Source organism: Muntiacus reevesi, chromosome 3 (genome assembly GCF_963930625.1).
Source record: "Muntiacus reevesi chromosome 3, mMunRee1.1, whole genome shotgun sequence".
Taxonomy (NCBI): domain Eukaryota; kingdom Metazoa; phylum Chordata; class Mammalia; order Artiodactyla; family Cervidae; genus Muntiacus; species Muntiacus reevesi.
Window position 1 is genome coordinate 251,675,105 of NC_089251.1, and position 22,454 is coordinate 251,697,558.

The 22,454-nt window shown below is 35.7% G+C and overlaps 1 protein-coding gene and 1 long non-coding RNA gene across 23 annotated transcripts in view; one reads left to right on the forward strand and one right to left on the reverse strand.

Annotated features, from left to right (window-relative positions):
* The window catches only part of LOC136165428 (uncharacterized), a 52,016-nt gene extending 37,340 nt beyond the window's left edge, over positions 1–14,676 (forward strand). For both annotated transcript variants that reach the window (XR_010662510.1, XR_010662509.1), the window contains exons 8-11: positions 7,515–7,711; positions 10,887–11,014; positions 11,884–12,071; positions 14,473–14,676. This is a non-coding gene — a long non-coding RNA (uncharacterized lncRNA). The remainder of the gene's footprint in view (positions 1–7,514; positions 7,712–10,886; positions 11,015–11,883; positions 12,072–14,472) is intronic.
* Positions 1–22,454, reverse strand: part of TTN (titin) — a 273,917-nt gene that overhangs the window by 96,085 nt on the left and 155,378 nt on the right. For all 21 annotated transcript variants that reach the window (XM_065931851.1, XM_065931850.1, XM_065931848.1 and 18 more), the window contains 26 exons: positions 22,127–22,195; positions 20,173–20,253; positions 19,204–19,278; positions 18,544–18,633; positions 18,044–18,106; positions 17,619–17,708; positions 15,853–15,903; positions 14,906–15,307; positions 14,456–14,734; positions 13,658–13,933; positions 13,388–13,527; positions 12,723–12,849; positions 12,367–12,630; positions 11,793–12,059; positions 11,395–11,658; positions 11,166–11,305; positions 10,874–11,000; positions 10,487–10,753; positions 10,109–10,375; positions 9,007–9,273; positions 8,776–8,915; positions 8,220–8,346; positions 7,272–7,414; positions 3,375–3,498; positions 2,387–2,653; positions 445–542 (listed from right to left, as the gene is read on the reverse strand). In XM_065931851.1, the coding sequence (XP_065787923.1) occupies positions 445–542; positions 2,387–2,653; positions 3,375–3,498; positions 7,272–7,414; positions 8,220–8,346; positions 8,776–8,915; positions 9,007–9,273; positions 10,109–10,375; positions 10,487–10,753; positions 10,874–11,000; positions 11,166–11,305; positions 11,395–11,658; positions 11,793–12,059; positions 12,367–12,630; positions 12,723–12,849; positions 13,388–13,527; positions 13,658–13,933; positions 14,456–14,734; positions 14,906–15,307; positions 15,853–15,903; positions 17,619–17,708; positions 18,044–18,106; positions 18,544–18,633; positions 19,204–19,278; positions 20,173–20,253; positions 22,127–22,195 (4,505 nt within the window). The remainder of the gene's footprint in view (positions 1–444; positions 543–2,386; positions 2,654–3,374; positions 3,499–7,271; positions 7,415–8,219; positions 8,347–8,775; positions 8,916–9,006; positions 9,274–10,108; positions 10,376–10,486; positions 10,754–10,873; positions 11,001–11,165; positions 11,306–11,394; positions 11,659–11,792; positions 12,060–12,366; positions 12,631–12,722; positions 12,850–13,387; positions 13,528–13,657; positions 13,934–14,455; positions 14,735–14,905; positions 15,308–15,852; positions 15,904–17,618; positions 17,709–18,043; positions 18,107–18,543; positions 18,634–19,203; positions 19,279–20,172; positions 20,254–22,126; positions 22,196–22,454) is intronic.

Consider the following 22,454-nt stretch of genomic DNA (forward strand, 5'->3'; position numbering starts at 1 on the left):
AATGGGATCATATAAGTGTAGAGTCATAGAGGGCTTTGGATTTCATGCAGACCAACTTCTTTGTTTTCCAGATGTGTAAACGAGACTCAAAGTTGACTCACCTATGGTAGTTAATGGCCACCAGGGGTATTTAGTTGAGAGATATGAAATTGTTGACATTTGATTGTTTTTTTAAATTAAGAAAAATCTCTTTCCTATGGTTCAAATTAATAATATCTAAATCTCCTGATTCTGTTTTTCAAGTAATAGCAAATGAATACTACTAATACTACTAACAAGAGAACAATTAAATCAAGTATATCTTTCATACTAAAATAAAACCATTAATCTAAAAATAAAATGATTAGATAGGTTTGATTCACTTTTTTTCCCCCTCATTTTGGCTGACCAAAAAGTAAACAAATTTATTGGAGAACACAAGTTAGCAACCACACAACCACAGACCTTGGCATTTTCTCGGGAAATTTCACATTCAAACCGAGCCATTTCTTTTTCTTTAACTCGAAGGTCAGTGAGTGGTCTTAAGAATTCCACATGAGGAGCTGTAAGAGAAGGTCAGAATTCAAAATGAGGTTTCTAGAAATTCTTTCTGACATTACTATAGTGCATATTAAGAAAAAGTGAGTTTTTTGCAGGCTTTTTCACATTAGGCTACAACTGATTTGGAAGTCACTTGGAACTGCCATTCAGTTGTGATACTTTGCATTTTACACATCTCTGTAGTCTTTATAAAATTATGTAGCAAATTATATGCCCAACTAATTCTTCCTGTCTATCACCAGCTTAGTTCTTCTGAATGATAGCTGGAAGGAAAAAAATCTTCATTGATACATCTCCAGAGTTGAAAGTTGACATTGTCAAAGGAAATACCAATAGCAAAGAATCATTATCTTATTTAAGGCAGGCAGAATGATCTTTGAGAAATTAGAAGAATTCAGTGGTAGTACAGCTTGAAGAGCTATGGCCAGTCTTGTCTATAGCTAAGAGGCATAAGTCTGCAATTGAAATCATATATATTCAGCTTTTTTGGTGTGTGTCAGCTTCAAAGACGTCACATACAAGGCATAAAGTTCATTAGTGCAACTAAGCAATAAGCTTTGAATGGGAGGGGGGTGATTCTTTTATATATATAGCTTTATTTATCTCCAGAATTAAGTTGGTGGATTTATAGGATTGAAGAGCTGCCAGCATGTCCTTCCTTTTTTCAGGGCTCCTTGTGAGTCCTTCCCAAGATGACCTTTCTTGATCAATGAGATTCTGGGACACAAGTGCTGGCTAATAGGCTTGAAGATATGCTCATTGTAGCTGAGTCTTCTTGGAGTGGAGACAAAGTAGAGGACAGAGAAGAAGGCGACTCAAGAAGCTATTCTATCTTAAGTGAAAGTAGAGCAACCACAATGTGGAAAGAATAAAACTGACTAAGATGCATGGAAGCACAATCAAAGCTACTATGAGCTGTTAACAGATGGGAAGCAACTAAACCAAATAGCAAATGTATTTTTTTTTTCTAATTCCACAAAAGAATTTAAAAACGGGCTTGATTCTTTAAAAATAAAACTGTTTTACATGCTAGGGCAGGTACTACTCTAGTTTGCAGAGTGCAGAAAGTAAGCTTGATGGATTAGACATGGTAGGGGTGTGTGTGTGTGGGGGGGTGCCCACATATCTTAAGGTGAGTAAACAGCAAATACTGCACAAAAATAAAGACACTCTAAGAAAGTTATCGCTCGACCAATAAATGAATGAAAAAAATGAGCTAGCATGTGGCATTTTGAAAAAAGATGTTATATTTTCCACCAGAGGAAGAAATAAGGCTAAAAACCATTAGTGCTCTCTTCACTTATAGGGCTCAATCCAGGCTCCACTCCATCTTCTTTTCCACTCTTCTTCTCAGAGGCAGCTTTATGTGGATGGGTTTTATCACTGCAGCAGACCTCTGGGCTGCTCCTTTTCAAACTGAAGTTTCATGCTCATTTCTAGTGGTTTCTAGGAGAATTCATTTTCCTTCCAAGTGGAACTTGCTTTCATTTACTTTCCTTTTTTAGTCTTTTTTCTGACTCCCTTCTTGTCTTTTTAAGTTTAAATTGTCCTCATCTGTATCAGGATATTCCTGTAGTAGGCTTACCCCACGCAGACAAAGAGCACATCTGCTCATTACTCTGTGAGAAGTAGAGCAAGAAGTGATCACTCTGCCCTTCTCAGACCAGATGTAGCAGAAGGACATTTCTCTTTTTTTAAACACATAAAAGATCATGTTATGTCAGTACCAATAATGTAAGTCTCCAAGAAATGCAGTTAGGCCAAGAAGGGCATGCAAAAAGTGGTTTTGTTGTTGTTGTTATCAAAGAGTTACAAGTGAAAAGTTCCGTGTAAGAAGAATACTTACGCACGACATTCAGGTTACAAGAAGTCTTAAAATCCTTAGCATCACAAGTGTATGTCTTAATATCCTCTGGGGTACAGCCGTGTATAATAAGTTTTCTGACTCTGCCATCGGCAACAATCTCATACTTCTTGCTTTTGAGAATTTCCGTCCCATTTTTGAACCATTTCACCTTAGCATTTTCTCGGGATACTTCACACTCCAACACCGCTGTGGCTTCCTCTTCGACCGTCTGGTCCTCAAGAGGCTTAGTGAATTCAACTGGGGGTTCTGAAAGAATCATACTAATTAGCCAAACTTCTCCAAGAGTTTCAGCATCTCCTCAATTCTCCTCTTGTATCTCAAGGGCTTTTCGGTTTTTAAGTTTCATTTGTAAGTTTTGATTCCACCTGGATGTTTTCCTCTAATAATGATGCTTCATCATTATTTTTATATACAGAGGAAAAGCAAAGAATATGAAACAACAAGGAAATAATAGCCAACTCTTGGTTAAGAGAGTGATAGGTACCCATTGATAATGAGATTTCCTCCAACTGTTTACTGAATGTAATAAAAACAGTGGGATGAAAAAAGGAAGTGAAACCTATTCTAGCCAAGTTTGGCTTTTTTTTTTTTTTTTTTTTAAGTTAAATTTTGGTCTAATTTTGTTAGGCCAAAAAGTAAAATTAGCCTTTCTGATATTCGGTGGATTTGAGTGATCTATGAAGTAAAGTGAAGTGAAGTCAATCGGTCATGTCTGACTCTTTGCGACCCCATGGATTGTATGTAGCCTCCCAGGCTTCTCCGTCCATAAAATTTTCCAGGCAAGAGTACTGGAGTGCGTTGCCTTTTCCTTCTCTGAATTGAACCTGGGTCTCCCACATTGCAGGCAGATACTTTATTGTCTGAGGTACCAGGTGGTACTTATCATATACAGATAGTTAAGAGTTGGCATTATTTATGAAACTCTGTATTATACATGTTTTAAAAAAATAAGCTGTGTGATTATTACCTTTCACAAAGAGGTTGGCTTGTGTTTTGAAATCTTTTGCTACTAGTTGAACTTCTCCAGCATCTTCTAACTTTACATCCCTCAAAGTAAGTGTATGAACTCTTCCTTCTGAACGCGTAACCACCTAGTTTTTTTGGAAAAAAAAAAAAAGTTCAGTTTAAGGATATATGAATGGTAACTAGATTTATCACAGTGATCATTTTGAAATCTACAGAAATAAGAATCACTATGTTATGTATCAGGAATTAATATAGTGTGATAGGTCAATTATACTTCAAAAACAAAAGAAAAAAATATCCAACAAACTCATAGAAGAAGAGATCATATCTTTATTTACCTGGGTGGGGTGGTGGGGAGAGGCTAATTGGATGAACTGATCAAAAGGTAGAAAATTCTTGTTAAAGATAAATAAGTGCTAGGGATGTAATATACTACAACATAGCAGACATAATTAACACTGCTGTATGTTATACATGAAGGTTGTTAAGAAGGTAAATCCTAAGAGTTTGTCCTTAACCACAGGACAAAACTTTTGCTTTATCTTTAATGTGAGATAATGGGTGCTCACAAAACATTGTGGTAATCATTTCATGATACACATAAGCCAAATTATTATGCTGTACACTTTAAACTTATACAGTGCTGTATGTCAACTATGTATCAATAAAACTGGAAGAAAAAAGAATATACAAAACAACATTCTTCTCTATATACACACACATATATACATATATATATATATAGGTAGGTACATTTAGTTCATTCAGGTAAAGAGTTTGAAATAGTGCTTTGTAAAATGTTTTATAATAATTTGTATAGCATATATGTATTTGAAAATAATTTAAACCAATAATTTGGAATCTTTTGAGGAAATTTTAGGCTTTTATAGTTTGCATTTACCTTTATATAATTACAGGGAGGACTTTTATGTTGAAATGCCTTGGTGAATTTATATGTGTATGAGTATTTATATGTATACATATATATTTGACTGCATTTTACTACTGGGTTTACATATATAAAAGAAGAACTTATAATAGCTAAATCACGAAAGGAAGGGAGAAAAATGATCACATATAGTTAGCTGAAAGTAAACCTTAGCTTTAAATGCAAGATGTTTGCTTTGCAATGAACTAGAATTCTTCCCATTTATTTAGCAATTATTTTGCAAACCAATTAAACATGTGATTAAAATAATTTGTACAGTTTCTTAATTTTGTTAGAACACACAAATGAAGATGTTGGCTCTTCATTTCACACATGAAAGTCATGTATTTGCACCTTATGACTGGGAAAAGCAGGTATCAGACAGAGCTATGATTGTTTGCATAGCACAAACGGATAAAGAGACTACTGTGATCTTAGAGTATGAAGACAAATGCTGCCACTACTGTTAATATTTTGACTTAGATTATTGTTATAAATGCAACCTTAGGTGGTCTAAAGGGGTATCACCTGTAGGAAAATGAATTGTCAAAAAGAATACACTGCCTTGATATGGGCTGCAATTAGGTCCCGTAACTGACTTGTGCCAACTGATCAGGCTACAGATATAATTTACTGTCAGGATAGCTCTAAGACAACTGGAGATTCTTCTAGTTTAACCATCCCAAATTCCTCAAGACATTGTGCCCTGTCATAGAGACTGATTTTGCTTAAGAGTTCACTTATAGTTAAGAATAACGTAAAAATTTTTACCAGTAGAACTGATTATTATGGTGGTATAAAGAAAGGAGTTAGGAATAAAGTTTCATATGAAGGTTTTTCCTTTATGAAGAGTTGGGCTATTAAAATAGCTACCTTAATAATTGGGAAAGCCAAAATAAAATAAGGGAAAATAAATAGGAGAAAGTAATTAAGATATGTTCTAGGAACACAGCTACTTATTCACGGACATGGTGCTTGAATGGGAGAAAAATTGTTTTGGTGATGATGATTCAATATAAATTGTGCATTAAAAATTTGACTGTGATTTAGGGCTATTTTAAAAAGTATCTCAGGTTCTAATCTACCAACAGATACATCTTACTTGTTGACACATGGTTTTATCATTGAAATTTCACTGAGGTTACTCTAGAATATTCTATTACCAAGAACTCGGCTCCGCGGTTCTCAGGAAACATTGCTGTACACCGAAACTAACACAACATTGTAAATCAACTCTACTCCAAAAATTTTTTCAAAATAAAATGGTCTAGTTCTTACATTAGAACTAGTAAGACTAATCTTTTAATTAAAAGTTCTTCATCTGAGCTAAAGATATTTAGTAGCAAAAGAGTAATATCATTTGTGCTTAAGCAATGTTTCTTTGGGACTTCCCTTGTGGCTCAGACAGTAAAGAACCCACCTGAGGTGCAGGAGACCAGGTTTTAATCCCTGGGTCAGGAAGGTCCCCTGGAGAAGGGAATGGCTACCCACTCCGGTATTCTTGCCTGGACTATTCTATGGACAGAGGAGCCTGGTGGGCTACAGTTCATGGGGTTTCAAAGAGTCGGACACAACTGAAGCGACTAACACTTTCTCTTTCAGTGTTCCTTTATTCAAATCATGAAAGGATCTTGAAAAATCAACCAATTCTCTGCCTTTAGACATGGAACAATTAAACCACACTTAACTGGACAAAGGTGTATTTTGAAAAAGCAAACTTGAAGGTGGAGATGCCTCCATCACCCAGTTAGTATATGCAGAAAACCTCACAGTGAGGACAGTTTCCTCATTTAACTTAATTCTCTTGCTGCAGATTGAATGTATGACTGTGTTCTATCCTTGGTAACTAAGGAGATCAACTGGTCATTACTGTCTTGTATAGCAGGCAGATTTTATTTCCCAGAAGAATGTTAACTGATTACCCTTCAATTCTTTGTTTATAATACTACTATTTTTGTTCAAGAATAGTTGTTCAAAGGCATTTTCCTTCTAATACTTTAATCAACTTTGTGGTTCTTAATTAAACTGAATCCCTTTTTAATTATATTCCTAAAATTCTTAACAGTTTGATCTTTATTGAAGACTTGATGCCACATTTGATACTATTTCTAAAAATACTGAAAAAAAAATTGACGTAATGGCCTGTGTTTATTTCCAACACATGTTGGATGTTTTCTATATATTTTATTTCAAGAATTCAAAATTAGTAGTGAGTTATCAAGATAATTTAAACACATGTTGTCTTAGGGAGCAAAATACATAGTTCAATTTGGGTATTGAGCTAGTTACTCAATACCCACCACAAGCTAGTTACTTCCTAAAACTTCTTAAAGTATATTTTTTCATACATGTGGATAATCATAGAGCCCTTCTTTCTTTCTACCACCATCGGGTACATTTTAAATAGTACATTTGCATTCCAGAATTTGCACAGCTCAAAGCACTTGAGGGTTAAAAATAGCTTTGGAGAAATGCTTGAAGAGCAGATCCACCCAGAAGTTATCTCAACTACTTGATCAACTGCCTGAAATGGAATTTCCATCCTCTCCTCTTAATCCCCTTATATGCAGAACACGAAATAGCATGGAGAGAATTCGCCATGAAACTTAATCTGTACCCTTGTACCGCACAGCAAATCAGAAAGCCTTTTTGATCCTTCCTGTCTTCAATGAATTAAACTATCACTGATCATTAATTAATGTTTGCCTTTTCTGCAAAAACCTAAAACTTGATCGTACTTAAAATTTTAATTTCCATTTCAATAGAAATATCATCAGGTTAAACCCAACAAAAATGAGAAGAACCTGCTTTACAACGTCAACAGAAATCACACTTGAGTAGGGAAAAGAAAGGGAAGGGGAGACAGTAAGGGAACAGTAAGAAAGTGAAGAACAAGGAGCACACGCGTGAAGATGGAAGAACTGAGGGATAAAGAAGTGCAGGCAAGGCCACCACCCGCCCGCCTCTGACCTTGTCACTGGGCTCCAGCTTCTTCCCTCTGAGGTACCACTCCACGGGGATGTCCTCGTAGGACAGCTCGCAGTCGAAAGTGGCGGTCTCCCCTGCAGTCACCGTGACATCCTTCAGAGGCCTCAGGAGACCAATGACGCGAGCTGTGCGAGGGGAAGGAAACAGCTCCCGATGACTCATTTTGTAAGTCCAAAAGGATAAACACAGATTTAGTTATTGATCTTCATGGTTGCTCTCTTCCAGGAGGAAAGAGCCACAGGACTGCCCGCTGTTCTCACTCCCCTGTGAACACGGCCCCTTGGTGCCAGAAGGGGAGAGCAGGTGGCCAGGGAGTGGGTAGCTATCTGTAGGGGCCCTTTCGTTCCGATTTGCAAGGTCAGCGAGAAGTTTGTGCTGCATCTGTTGTTCTGCCAGGCATCGAGTTCCTCTTGCTACATAAGGTATGTGACTTCCAAAATAACTAAGGCTCTGATTGGGAGAGGACAAGGGCCCCTCAATCACACAGCCTGTCCAATCCATAAACACTTCTGCACCTTCCAAAAATGTTAGCCTGATGCTTCCCGCCTCCCTTCTTGAGTCTGAAATGCCCACACAGCAGAGTTTTTCTTTTTTGTGTGAAAGTTGTACAGCCACTTGAAAAATTTCTCTAAGGGTCTTTAAGAGTTCTGAGTTAGACTCTTTTTCTGTGAATATTCTCCTTGGAAAGAATTAGGGAATGGGGGAGTCTGAGGCTTAATTTTCTTTGGTTCAAACAGAATGACTGATGAAATTTCCAAACTTTAGAATTTGAACCACAGGTGTATGTAGATGACAAGTAAATACCAGAAAGCCAGTTTCTATATTTTAATAGTGTCTTCTAATTAACTAAATAAATCCAACTAATTTCACTCACATCCAGTTGCTATAGGAGCATACCATTCACTTTCAAGAGAAAGACACAATACTTACGTTTTACTCGGAGGTGGGCGCTAGATTTAACATTGGCAGCTTGGAAATCCACCCCACCAGTCTGGTCCAGGCGGCAGTTGTGCAAAATAAGGAAGTGTGTTTTGCCTTCTTCCTTGATCTCACATTCCTGTGTCAAAAGAGAGGAAAGATTCCATAGGAAGTCACCTTCTTTGGTATTTTGTTCTGAGGATAAAATACCTTAATTAAAGGAATTTACGAGGAAAACTCTTGAGATGATTACATAATTTTAAGTTTTGTGAAAGAAAGCTAACAAATATTATTCATGAAGGCAATATTTATTTTAGCTGCATCATTCTAAACCAACTGGCAACATTTACAGAATATCTAGAACCTTGTACCAATGCTGGATCAAAAATAATGCAAGTGTGCCTATCTGAGCCCATTCATAGACCCTAATAGTTCTCATTGGCTTGAGTTCTGATGAAGAACTTGAGATCATGTTTTAAATGCCTTGTGTGTACTCTGACTTTTCTCCTGTCCTTTTCCTATTTCACACAGCTCCTCTGGGCATTGACAAGTTCAGAAATAGCCTTACAGGTGTTTGGAGCAGGGCCTCTCCCTTGAGTTTCCAGTTGGCGTGGATATCATCTTCCGAGATTTCGGTTTCAAAGCGGGCCGTCTCGGTCTCCATCACCTCCACACTGTACAGGGGCCGCACCAGTTTAATTTCCCGATCTAGAAAAGTGCAGGGTCAGCATGTGTCATTAGCCTCTGGCAGAAATAACTCCAACAGCTTCAAGAGTAAAGCTTGTGGAAATTTCCTTACCCTCAATGTCAAGCTTTCCTGAGGTCTTATCTGTCCCACAGTCACAGGTGTACTGTCCAATATCTGATTTCAAGGCTTTCTTTAGGATTAGCATGCGCTTCTTGCCATCTGCCTTAATAACAGCATTTTTAGATGGCTTTATTTCCTGTCCATCCTTAAACCATTTCACTGGTGCATCTGCTTTGCTAATTTCACACTGTAGAATCACTTCATCTTTCTCTACGCCAGTGTAATCTTGAAGCTTTCCTGTAAAGTATGGATCTCCCTCTGCAAGTAAAGGATAAGTGAAAAAAATTCATTAACCACTTAAGGAGATAAAAATCTCTTGGAAAGTTTAAGTGGCAGCTCACAGAAGTCTGGGTGTATTTAAAAGGTGCACCATGCTTCCACTAATTTAACATTATGTTCAGAAGTTCTCTAAAAGTTAGAAAAGGAATTGATGCCTGGGATTTATCAAGATCTAATCTATCTATATTATATTTTGAAGTATTTTATTAACAGTAGTATGAAAGACACACTGATATTTAGCTTCAAACAATTATGTGTTCCTCTATCACTCAGCTAAATTTTAAATTTCTTAGCAAATCTCCAATGATTAGTTTACCTGTAAGCTTTCCAGTCCACATTATTAGTTTTTCTTCTATCAATTAACAGTTTGCCTTTAATGGTCGCTATACATGTTAGACTTCATATATAATCTGCCTGATACTAGCAGTCCAGGAAAAACAATGAGCTTTATTAATGTAAGTTCTGTGTTTCTTAGGGACTTGAGAAACATTTTTCTGAAATAATTTTGATAAAGGGAAGAGAGAGGAAGTATATATATTCCTAATTTTAAATATGACAAGGCTCCATAATTAATTGAGTTTTAATTCTAATTTAAACTGGCTGTTTTGTGAGTCTGAGTCTTTATTCCTTTAAAATCCTCATATTTTTAGGTAAAAATATTTCAGACATAAGCCTAATAATGTATGTGATCATTTCTTAAGGGCAGGCATTGCTTTCATGCAATATAACACTTGAAAGATTTTACATAGTAGATACTACATAAATTTCTGATGAATTGAATGCAATAGAATTAAATTTTAAAAAAAGCACCTACCAAGCACAGTGAGTTTGGCTTCTGAACTTAACCCCATAGCTTCCACTTTAATTTGAGAGGTATCATCAATAGAGAGGTCTCTGAATGTGATGGAATGGATCTTCCCTTCATCATCCATTGAGACCAACTTGCTGGTGTGCAGGCGCTGGTCGTTCTTGAACCAGCGAACACGGATGTTATCATGAGACAGCTCCACAGTAAACACAGCACTTTCCCTCTCTTTGGCTGTTACATCCTTGAGTGGGGTGAGGAATTTAAGTCGGATTCCTATCAAGAAAAAAAAAAATTTACTAATTCCAATCCTTAAAGGAGGATATATAAAAGCAAAAATAAAAAATAAAAGCATTTAAAAGTAGCCTATCTGATAAGAATGCTCACCTTCAATGATCAGTTTGCCACTTGTATGCTTATCTTCAGCTTCAAATATGTATTTTGCTTCATCTTCAAAAGCGGCAGATTTGATCACCAGTGAATGCTTAGTACCATCCTTGATAAGCTCAATTTTGTCATCACCTGTGATTTCCTGGGTTCCTTTCAGCCAACGATATGTTTTGGGCTCCCTAGATACTTCACATTCAAACTTTGCTTCATCTTTCTCAAAGACTTTAACATCACTGAGAGGAGTGATAAAGATAAGTGGCAATTCTGAAAAAAAAAGAATAGGGTGTGGATGAAGCCAGAATATGCTTCCAGTCATCAGTTCTGGGTCTCAAAAGGAAGCCTTGCAAAGAAAATACAAAAGGGTGGCTGGCAAGCAGAACGTACCTTTCACTTTCAGATTGGCTGCGGATTTAGCGTTGGCAGCTTGGAAGGAGACCTCGCCTGTCATATCCAGCCGGCAGTTATAAAGGACCAGAATATGCTTCTTCCCATCTTCAATGATCTCACAGTCCTGTTTGGAGTGAGGTGAGGAGGAAAGAGAAAGAAAAACATCATTTTCGTAACTGGTTATTCCTACAAATAAGCAAGAGATTTTGTACCAGAAATGTATCATCTTTCACCAGTGAGCAAGCAAATGCCTGACCCCCACCTATGTGATCAGATCATTGTGACTTACAGGGGAAGCAGTTAAAGGCTCTCCTTTTAACTTCCACTGGCCATGGACATCTGGTTCAGAAAGTTCAATTTCAAAGCGAGCTGTTTCACCCACAAACACTTCTACTCCATACAGAGGCTTTTCCACTTTTATTAGTCGGGCTGAAATTTATACAGAGTTTTGTAAGAATGTCTGAACAAAGCAATTGCAGATTCAGATGGGGTACCTTTAGAAATTCTGTGTAACTCACCCTCAACAGTGACGTTTGCTTTGGTCGTGTCCGTGCCGCAGTCACACACGTATTCGCCTTTGTCTTTTAGCTCTGCCTTTTTGATTTTTAAGATGCGGCGCAGGCCATCTGCCTTGATGGAGTGTTTGGTTGAAGGTAGAAGCTCTTCCCCATCTTTGAACCATTTCACTGGCACATCTTTGCTCACTTCACACTTGAGAATAATCTCGTCCTTCTCGACTCCCGTCTTGTCATGCAATTTCACAGTGAAGTAGGGATCGGCCTCTGTAAGGGACATTTGGCAGATAATCAGGAGAACGTCAAAGTGAAATTAAAGAGTTACACATTGCAAAATGTTTAACTGTTACCCACTCCCACATCCAAAAGTCAGCTCTCTGGTTATAGTTGGTCACATTTACCTAAGACCTTCAGGTTTGCTGTGGAGCTGAGGTCCTTAACCTGGGCTTTGATCTGGGATATATCATCCATTGTCACTTCTCTCATTTCCAGCTTGTGAATCTTGCCCTCCGAGGAGATGAGTACAGTCCTGCTCGTGTGGAGTTTGGCATCATTTTTGAACCAGACCACATGCATTTTTTCATGAGAAAGTTCACAGACAAAAGTCGCTGTTTCACCTTCTTTCACTGTCTGATCTTCAAGAGGTGATATGAATTTCAGTCTTATACCTGCAATGCAAGGTAATATGCTCAGAAATACAATTTACCTTCAGAAATATTCCACTCTGTCTGGTAAAAAGAATCTTTCACATGGCATTTATTGAGTCACCTTTTCAAAAGGATCTATCTTCCATTAAAAAAAATAATTAAGGGGGTTGTTTGGATGGCAATGTGAAAATAAAGTTGTGGGGCTGATGGTCACCTCTAGCTATTAAAATTTGGTGTTTTTTTTTTTTTTTTTTGATATTCTGTATGTAAAGTCAGATATTCATGTGACTAACTATGCATGTTAGAGTCAGAGCTCACCAGCTCTTACCTGTAACAAATAATCGTGCTGAGGTCTTCTTGCCCTCTACTTCAGCAGTATAGACTCCTTCGTCATCAAACTGAGAATTATTGATGACAAGAATGTGTTTCTTTCCATCAGTAATGATATCAAACTTGTCAGATGACTTGATTATATCAGGTCCTTTAGACCATATAACATTTGCCTCTCGAGTGAGGACACATTCAAATCGAGCCTGTCGCTTTTCTGGGACTGTGACATCCTTCAGGGGCACAGCAAAGTCAAGTTCGATTTCTGGAAATCAAACATTAAGAATGAGGTTTTTCAGAATGCAAGGGGCTGTCAGATGAAGTTGAGCCCACCCCATGAGTTCTAAAGGCCCATACCTTTCACTGTCAGAATGGCAGTCGTAACTGCGTTCAGTGCCTGGTAAAGAACTTCACCAGCTTGGTCCAGTTTGACTTTATGCAAAGTCAAGAAGCGTTTTCCACCATCTGACTTGATCTCACATGTCTGAAAAAGGATAGTTTTAGTTTGCCTTTGAATGAGATAGATTGTTTCAGATACAGATTTCTATAGAGCAAAACAAATAACTGTATTACTAATAAAAATAAAATATATTGTCATAAATTTTTTTTAAAATTGCTGAACTGTCTACAAATAGTGCATCAAATTTCTTCCCCTCTTTGAGACTTTAGAAACCTGAAATAATTCCATCATTACTGAACCAAATCTGAGTGTCAGAATCAGTTATAGAATGTGGTCATACAGAATATGACTAACAACTTATTTTATTTTTTATTGATGTATAGTTGACTTACAATGTTGTGTTTATCACAGGATATTGAATATAGTTCCCTGTGCTATATAGTAGGATCTGTTGTTTACTCATTTTATATATAATAGTTTGTGTCTGCTAACCCCAAACTCCCACACCCCCCTCTCCCTTGACAACCACTAGTCTGTTCTCTATGTCTGTGAGTCTGTTTCTGGTTTGTAGACAGGTTCATTTGTGTATATGATTAACAACTTAATAGAAGAAATTACTCACAGGTGAGGGTCTTAGAAGTTCTCCCTTCAGTTTCCATTGTCCAGGAACGTCTACTTCTGAGATTTCTGCATCAAAGCTTGCACTTTCTTTCTCATAAATGGTAACATCCTCTATTGGTTTAAGCAATTCAACTTCACGATCTGTATTGGTAAAGGATGAAAAACCATCAGGCATTAAACAATCTAATGACACTTTTGTGAGTGTACCTATGTATATTATGTTGCCTTAGGCACATACAAAACACAAGAATAAATGGTAAGATTTTTATACCTCCAAGTGTCAGCTTTGCAGGGTATCTTTTCCCTTCAATTTCCACTGCATATTCATCAATATCTTCTGGCATAGCATTCTTAACTTTGAGGTGTATATGATTCCCATCTCTTACTATCTCAGTCTTATCAGTTGGTTCCCAGGGGATTTCATCATATCCTTTGAACCACTTAATGTTTGGAGTATCCTTTGCTATAACACAGGTGAAAACAGCTGTCCCCTTGGGTTTCACATGCTGATCTCGTATGGGTTTCACCAGCCAGTCTCTAATGACTTCTGTATGATAGAGAGGTCAGAAAAGATAATTATGATCTGAATAAGCAATACAAACACTTCTTTAGTAAATTTCAGAAATAGCAAAAAATTCTCAAAACTGGACACAATCTGTTATGATTTGATATTCTCCCTGTTAGGTAATGGAGAAGGTAATGGCACCCCACTCCAGTACTCTTGCCTGGAAACTGCCATGGACGGAGGAGCCTGGTAGGCTGCAGTCCATACGGTCGCTAAGAATCAGACACAACTGAGCGACTTTACTTTCATTTTTCACTTTCATGCATTGGAGAAGGAAATGGCAACCCACTCCAGTGTTCTTGCCTGGAGAACCCCAGGGATGGGGGAGCCTGGTGGGCTGCCATCTATGGGGTTGCAGAGTCGGACACGACTGAAGTGACTTAGCAGCAGCAGCAGTAGCAGCTGTTAGGTAAGGTGTAAGACTGCTGATATTCTGATACTGGAAATTGAAGATCCCTCTTTTCTTAATAGTAAGTAGAACTAATTTCCCAGCGAAGTACTGACCTACGACTTTTACGCAGGATGAGCACTCCAGGTTGTTGGCATTTTCCACAGTCACTGTGTATGTCCCAGCATCGGAGTCATCTGCATCATTGATGGTCAGAGCCCGCAACAAGCCAATGACACCGGGCACAATTTTGCCGGGTTTCTCCACGACAATCTTGCCATCCTTCCTCCAGACCACGTCACGTTCTTTGTTTAACTCACAGCTTAAGTACAGTGGCTGTCCTTTGACCACTGTGACTTCTTCTTCAAGCGTCTTTACAAAACGCACAGGAAGTTCTATGGAGAATTGTGATATTAAAAATTGGCAGAGACTTTTCAATATATACAATATTTTCAATGAGATAAAACTTTGGAATAAGTTCTGTTTAAAGGACAATAAAAATTGCTACGGAGGTTTACTGTGTTAACATGTCCCTTGTGGACCATATTCAGAAGACTGGAAATTACCTTCAACAATCAGTTTAGCCGTGGAGGTCTTCTCCTTATTTCCCAGACGTAGAACACAGGTGTATTCGCCAGCATCAGAAAGTTGAACATCAATGATATGCAGCTTTCTGTCCTTCCCATCAGCGATGAATCTGTGCTTTGGGCTCTCACGGATATTGCTACCATCCTTCATCCAACTTGTAACCGCGGTGGACGGGGAGACTAAACACTCAAAGATAGCAGAAGAGCCAACTGACTCTGCTTCAGTCAAGACAATGTCTGTGATTTCTTTCACAAACTTCAGTGGCACAGCCTTCAGCTGGTAGGTGAATGGGGCTTCATCAGGCGGCTTCTCTCCACCACTTCCTGGTCTTAACTTTTTCCTTTCAACTTCTATTGGTGAAGGAGTCTTTTTGGCTACACCTAATTCAAAATAAAATTAAAAGTTGAATTGGTATTTCCATAAGGGTCAGAAAGTGCATACCTGGCTGTCTGCTGGGTAAAACCAGTGGGACAAGAAGGGAAAATTAAAGATGAGGAAACTGAAAGTCAGTTGAATTTATCCTGCTTACTTTCGAAAGAAAATGAGGTGGCAAAAGGCATCCATGGATACTAAACACTCTTCATTTTCTCAAGTTTGAAAGCCAAATGTATAATGTCCAGATTAATGTCTCATTATTTTGTCTATCATATATAAATGTCATGTATATGAAGAATGAAACTTGGAACTTGTAGGGTTCATTATCCTAAAGTGTATATGTTACATATGTATTATCCACTTGAGTAATATTAGAGGTGTATTCATCATGATATCAAAAGACATACTAGTTTTTGCAGAATCAATTAGAAATCATAAAGATGGATATAAATTTTGAAATCTTCCCCCTTGAACAGAAAACTGCCCTTGAATGTAAAGTTTCCAAAGAGTGAAAGGTTTTACAACTCAGGTACAGGGAAATGAATCTTACCTTTGATGGGACCTTTTGGCTTGGCAGCCTCCTCTTTCGGTGCTTTGGCTTCTGAAATAAAAATAAAACCTAGCATTTAAACAATTTTCAGACTTATTTCATGCTTGGTAGTAAACCATGTGGGCTGAATCATGCTCTTTATTCTAAATAAGAATGCATGAAGAAAAATTGGATTTATTTATGTGACTTCTACTGAGAATATCTGGATATTTCCAGCAAGGCATATTCTGAATGTTGTGACCAAGCTAAATTGCCAATGTTTCTAGGATTAAAAAATTCCCTTCAGCAAGTAATTCTCCCATTTCCAGAAGGCTTACTCTTACCTTGTGCGGAAGAGTTTTACCTAGCTGTGTAAAACATTTTGTATGTTAATGTGTGTGCTGGTTTTGTGAATCAAGGAAATACCTTTTTTTGTCAACAAGGAATCAATGTAGGCAAAAGGGAAATAAGCCAGAAGTTACCAAAAGCCTTTCTTTATTAAGCTGGGCAAATAAACCCAGGGAAGACTACAGAAAAAGAAAGGATCTGTGTACTACAAATGTACAAATTCTTTGAAGACTTCCCTTAATTAGACAATGATAAGACAAAACCAAGACAGTTCCCACACTTAAGAGTTTAATTCAATTAATATGGGCCAGCATAAATTGTAGAACCAGTTCTTTAGTGTCAGACTCTGGAGATATGAGAAAAGCTGTACTTTTACACATACTTAATTATCTCAATGGTAGTTCTTGTCTTTTTCTGAACTAATAAAAGTATCACATAACAATTATAAAGGTTAAAAGAATAATGCCCAAACCATATCAGTGACAACATATGTTATCTAACATTAAAATTAAACCATAGATGAAAGAACACAGTATATTGTCTGTTATTAAACATAATAAAAATCCAAATATTTCTTGCTATGTACCAAGCACTGTGCTAAAAGTTTTGCATATAGTCAGTCCTCATAATAGTTTTAATAGGTTGAGTTATTAAATATTCTGATTTTATAGATTAGGAAATTAAAATTTAAAGAAATGAAGGAAGTAGCCAAAGATCAAATAGTTAGGACATGTGTTTATCAATGATCTATACATGTCAAATCATTTTGGTTTTGAGATTATCACCTAAGTGATTAATAGTTCAATTAATACCCATTTAAAGTTTGTACCTAAGATAACTATAACACTGAGTTAGTACATTTAAGAAAATTATTATTGATCTAAATTCTTCTATAGATTTAAAGGCAGAAATATGCAGTCCTTTTTTTTTTTTTTCATTGTGGTAAAATATACCTAACATAAAACTGACCAGTTTAACCATTTTTAGGTGTAAAATTTAGTTGCATTAAATACTTCACAATATTATGCAACCATCAACACTATCCATTTCCAGAACTTTTTCTTTATCCCCAAATGCAGTCTTTTTAAAAAGTGAGAAATGATTTTTACAGGGCACATGGGAAATTTGAATCTCCATGGGATTCCTATAATGTATGTCCTTAGAGAGTGTCTATATTTGAACATATTCATTAGTTAATCTCAAAAGTATATAAATAAATGATGCTTTGCAGAAATACACATTTCAATCAAAACACAATATGCACCCATGGATGAGAAAGTAGGTTGGTACAGGGTAGCAGATAAAGAAAATTTAATCATGAATTTATAAGCTCCCACAATTGAAATGACACTGTTTCAACAAAAAGAAAGCTTGATTTTTTAATGAAGTTTTCTTTAAGCCACCAAGACAAACAAACAAAAAGAAAACAGAATAATCACCTGCTTTCTTTCCAACTACTGGTACCGTCACTGGGGCTGCGATGGGAGCTGGTGGAGGCTCCACGGGAGGTGGTTTGATGATTTTCACTTCTGCAAAAAGATATTCAGGGAATTAATGTATCCTTTGTCACTTCCTGAAACCCACTGGCCTATTTGCCTTCCCTGATGAATTTTAAAATCTAATAAATTGTTTTTCAAAGAACAATATATTCTAACTATAATAAAATCTACATACAATATAATAATATATTTGAAAATATGTGAAATTATATTAAATAAAATACAACAGTATAATCTAAGACACTGGGACATTAGAAATCATTTGATGCATGCACACTTTTACTCCTTTTTTTTTTATTAACTATACATTGCTTGTGTGAAACATGAAGGTATATGCTGTTGATATTGAGGATAAGCTTGCTTACCTGGTTCAGGCTTTGGCTTTGGTTCAGGGGGAGGGAGAGGTATTGCTGGCTTAATTTCAGGCACTAAAACAATTCACAGTAATAAGCAGGTTATCACAGTGTTTTTGAAGTTTTTCACAAAGTCAAACCAAAATTGGACAGGTTTCACGTATCTCGGAATTTACTAGAATTTATACACAAACAGTTACCAAGTCAAATACTTGATCCAAGTTTATTCTTTCACTTAAACAAAGTACTTAGAAAATACAGCAAGTCAGTTTTACTGATTCTAATATTATTATTCATCTCACTGCCCATAAATACAATTTTCTTAGTTTTTAAAACTTGGTAATTTACTAAACAAATGGGTGGGCATGAGGCAAGTGCACGTGAGAGTGAATTGTAAAGAAAATTAAGCTGAAGGAGATGAGGAGAAGTCATGTGTTCAAATCTTAATGCCAGTGTAATGATATTTTAATTGATTCATATTTGTATTTTTAGAGACAATTGGAAGTCTGTACCTTTTGTTGGTTCTGGAATTTTCCTTTCCTTTTTGGTAACTGCTGGAGGTGCTTCAACCTCTTCCACAGCTTTTGGAGGTGGTTCTGGCACTTTAAGATAATAAGATGATTTTCTAGTGTTATTTTAGGATGTGAATCCTTAGAAATCAGCTAATCTGAAATAATTAGATCAAACTATTTTCTAAAGCTCTATTGTTGACTTTAGAAAGAGAACCCTTATATTCTATCAGTTAATTTCTGTTTTCTTGACTCTGCTTCAATTTATTTTTCTTTCTCTTATTTCACCTACTTGCCTCCCAACCCCATTAGTGAGCTATAGCAAATACACTCTTTGAGAATAGATAAAAATCAGCCCACTAAAAGCCCCAAATTTTATTAAACATTTCTGACACCTTCCCATGAAGTTATTTTGCAGCCAACTTGATTACTTCACAAATAATAATAACAATAATGATGATGAAGTGCATGGAAATGCATGAATGGATTTGAGAACTATTAATACTATAAAAATGTTTAAGCAGAAAGACAATGGAAAACATAGACAGATGAAATATGAAGCTACATTTATATTCAACTCCATTTATGTTTACAAGATAAACCTTTTGTTAAATCTCAATTTTGTTAAAAGATATTTTCACAAATTTTTACTGGGATTCCTACCTGCAGGTTTTTTAATTTTTTCTACTTTTTTAGGTTCTACTTTAGGTTCTTCTTCTTCAGGTCTCTTTCTTAGAACTTAAAAGACAAAAAGGTTTATATGTAAACCAAGACAAACGAATGAAGATGTTGAATAAGCTTAATGAATGCAAATAATGTACAAAGCAAGCAAAGTGAAAAGCATGCAATCAAGTGCATCAGGAAACTGGCTTTTACCCTAAAAATGCTTTAAAAAAAAAGATCAAGTGTTGTTAAGGTAATTAAAATAGCACTCAGTCACTTTATATAGATAGTCTGTTCAGAGACAAATCCATGGCAGAAATATCCAAACACAAAATGAATAATCTGAAGGGCAAAAATTCTAATAATTCAATGTTATAATTTAATGAGAAAAGAAGAATTTAAATAAGTACAAAGTTAACAAAAGTGGAGATGGCCAAAGAAATGTAGCCAAGAAATAAGTAATTCTATATGGAGGAAATGTCAGAATTTGATTCTTCATTCAAATATCTTGTTTCTAATTCTTTAATATTTTATTAGTAGAAAGAAATGTTCAGGTTTTAGAAAATGTTATCTATTAGTTGTGGTAATCCTGTGTCACACTTTAAAACTGAATTTTGAGTTTAGGCTTAAATCATTTGGTGTAATTTAGAGTATTTAATAGGCTTTGTGTATTTTAATACATAATTTGATTATGAAAATGGCAGTTATAGTCATTGTTATTAGTTTAGAATATTATCAATTTAGTCATGTCTATTAATGTAAATTTCAAGATACTCTGAATGCTCACAAAATTTCTGTCTTTTAAAAAAGATATGGAAGTGATCATATTTAATTTTCAATGCAATTAGAAATTAATTTTGATAAATTAGGAATCTAATTAAGAGAAAACCAAGGAACAGAAATATTTTGTAAGCTTTCAAGTTCTTTTTTGTTATTTGAAGCTGATACAATGTTTGAAAAATACTATACCGCTTTTGAGAACAACTTCTTCCTTTGGTTGAGGTTTAGGTTCAGGAAGTAATTTGCGAACTTTCTTTTCACCTCCAGCCACTTAAAAGAATATGATTTTAAATTTTGAAGTGAATTCATATAAAAAGTAAATTTCAACAAGAAACTGTCTCTTTCAAAACTAGTTAACCATGATGCCTAAGTAATAATTCTTGTTGCATATAAATATCACAGAATTTAAAAGCAAGAACACACTTCAAGTTGTTTTGCTCTGCATAGATCTATATCACCTTGGGATGAAATTCAATTGCATTAACTTCAGGCAAATATATTCATTCACCTTAAAAGGGTGTAGAAGATGCTATTCTATATTGACTTTATGGATTTTTCATTCAATACAAGGTTCTGGACATCATCTTTGCCCCAATATGCAATTGTAGATTGTCCAAAACTACACTGATATCCCCCTGACCAATAATGTCACTCGCAGGCGCGAGTGACATTATTCAAATCTTCTCCACTAATGAGAGAAGAAAGCCAAGTAATATGGATTATGAACTTGATTTGGGGAAAGGAGAAACACTTAATCTGAATTTTTAGATATTTCTATAAAACTTCACATTTGGTGTTTTAAATAAGACATTTGTAATTTATTAAAAAACTTTTGTTTTATGTGACAAAGATAAACGTGCTTAACTCTTACTTGAAATTTTAAACATACAGAGCAAATAAGTAAATATTTCATTTAAAATATTTTTTCTGTCAAGTATTTTATGTAACACTTCACAAATATTAAATGCTTTTATCCATGATAATTATTTTAGAGTTACCAATACTTGTAATGTAAATGATTTTCATTGATCAAGCTGGAGAGATGCCTATGCATTTAATTTCCATCAGTAATATCCTTTACTTATCTAATGAATATAGTGAAAGTGTATCTTTGCATCTGTTTTTCCATATTATTATTTCATGTTTAAGATCTTATATATGAGACTCAGGTGTAGAACACACCACTGTAGGTATTTTTAAAGTCATTATATATTAATATGTCATTACATGTCATTTAATGTTTGAGTGGCTTTGTAGAGGATTATTACATCATCTGCATCCACAGTTAACATCCACAGCAACACTAATTTGTAATCTGTTTTATAACTGAGGAAATATATATTCAGATGGGTGATTTTTCCAAAATCCCAGAGTGAATCAGGAATAGATTCAACTTATGAGTCTGGATGTGTTAGTTACTTAAATAGAACACTGTTCCCTACTATGCTCACTGGAAAAATTAACAATTTTATTTTCAATAGATGTTTTATAAACCTTTATGATTCATTTATTTTTCTTTTTGGTCCAAGCTTAGATAGGGAAAAATACTGTTTAAAGAGAAATAACATTTTGAAAAAATGACCTGCAGTGATAATGAAACTTCCCTACAACATGAGATCTGTACACCCAAAAGAATGTTTTGGAGTCCCTGAGAAGAGAGTGATAGGAAAGCCACAAGGAAATCTCTATGAATCATATTAATAGTATAGAAGGAAAACAGGACTTATTTTTTGGTGCTTATAACACTGGCTAAAATAGTGTTGTTCAAGTGAAATCTCAAAGCTTTCTATTGCTAGCTCTCAGCATTTTAATCTAAGATGTGTCCTGATATTAATGTCAGCTAACCAGTAAAATTTGCTATTTTTTAGTTTAGGAAAGTGCAAAAAGACATATGTAGATGAGACAAAGAAAACAACATTTATCCATGAATGCATGAAATTGATGAGAGACAATGAAAGCAACACTCATGAATCAGGACTATAAAAGCTACAAAACACAAGAAATCAGTGAGACTACTCTGATTATTATTTTTCTTTAAAAAAAGGAAAGAAGAAGAAAAAGTAGAACATTGTAGAAACCAGGAAGAGCAAGGAGATAGATAAAGGGATACTGAATATGAGCATTTTCTAGACTGTTGAAATACCTTTCAGAGGTGTAAGCTCCACTTTTTCTGGAACCACAGGTTTCTCAGGAACTTTCTTCTTTGAAACAGCTTTAAACAAGATGATCTTACTTTTATTATTTGTTTATTTAGACTGATCTGAAGCAAATTATTAAATACCTGTTTTATTGTCCATACCCAAAAGCATTAATAACAGCCAAGAACAGCCACTGAAGAACAAACAAGAAGCATTCAAACCATGAAAACAGATTCAAGTTTTACTCCAAAGTTGAGTAGTAAGTTAAAGTCTGACTGAGAAGAAAGATAAGTTTTGCTCTTTGCAGGGGTAAGAAATCTTCCTTTGCATATA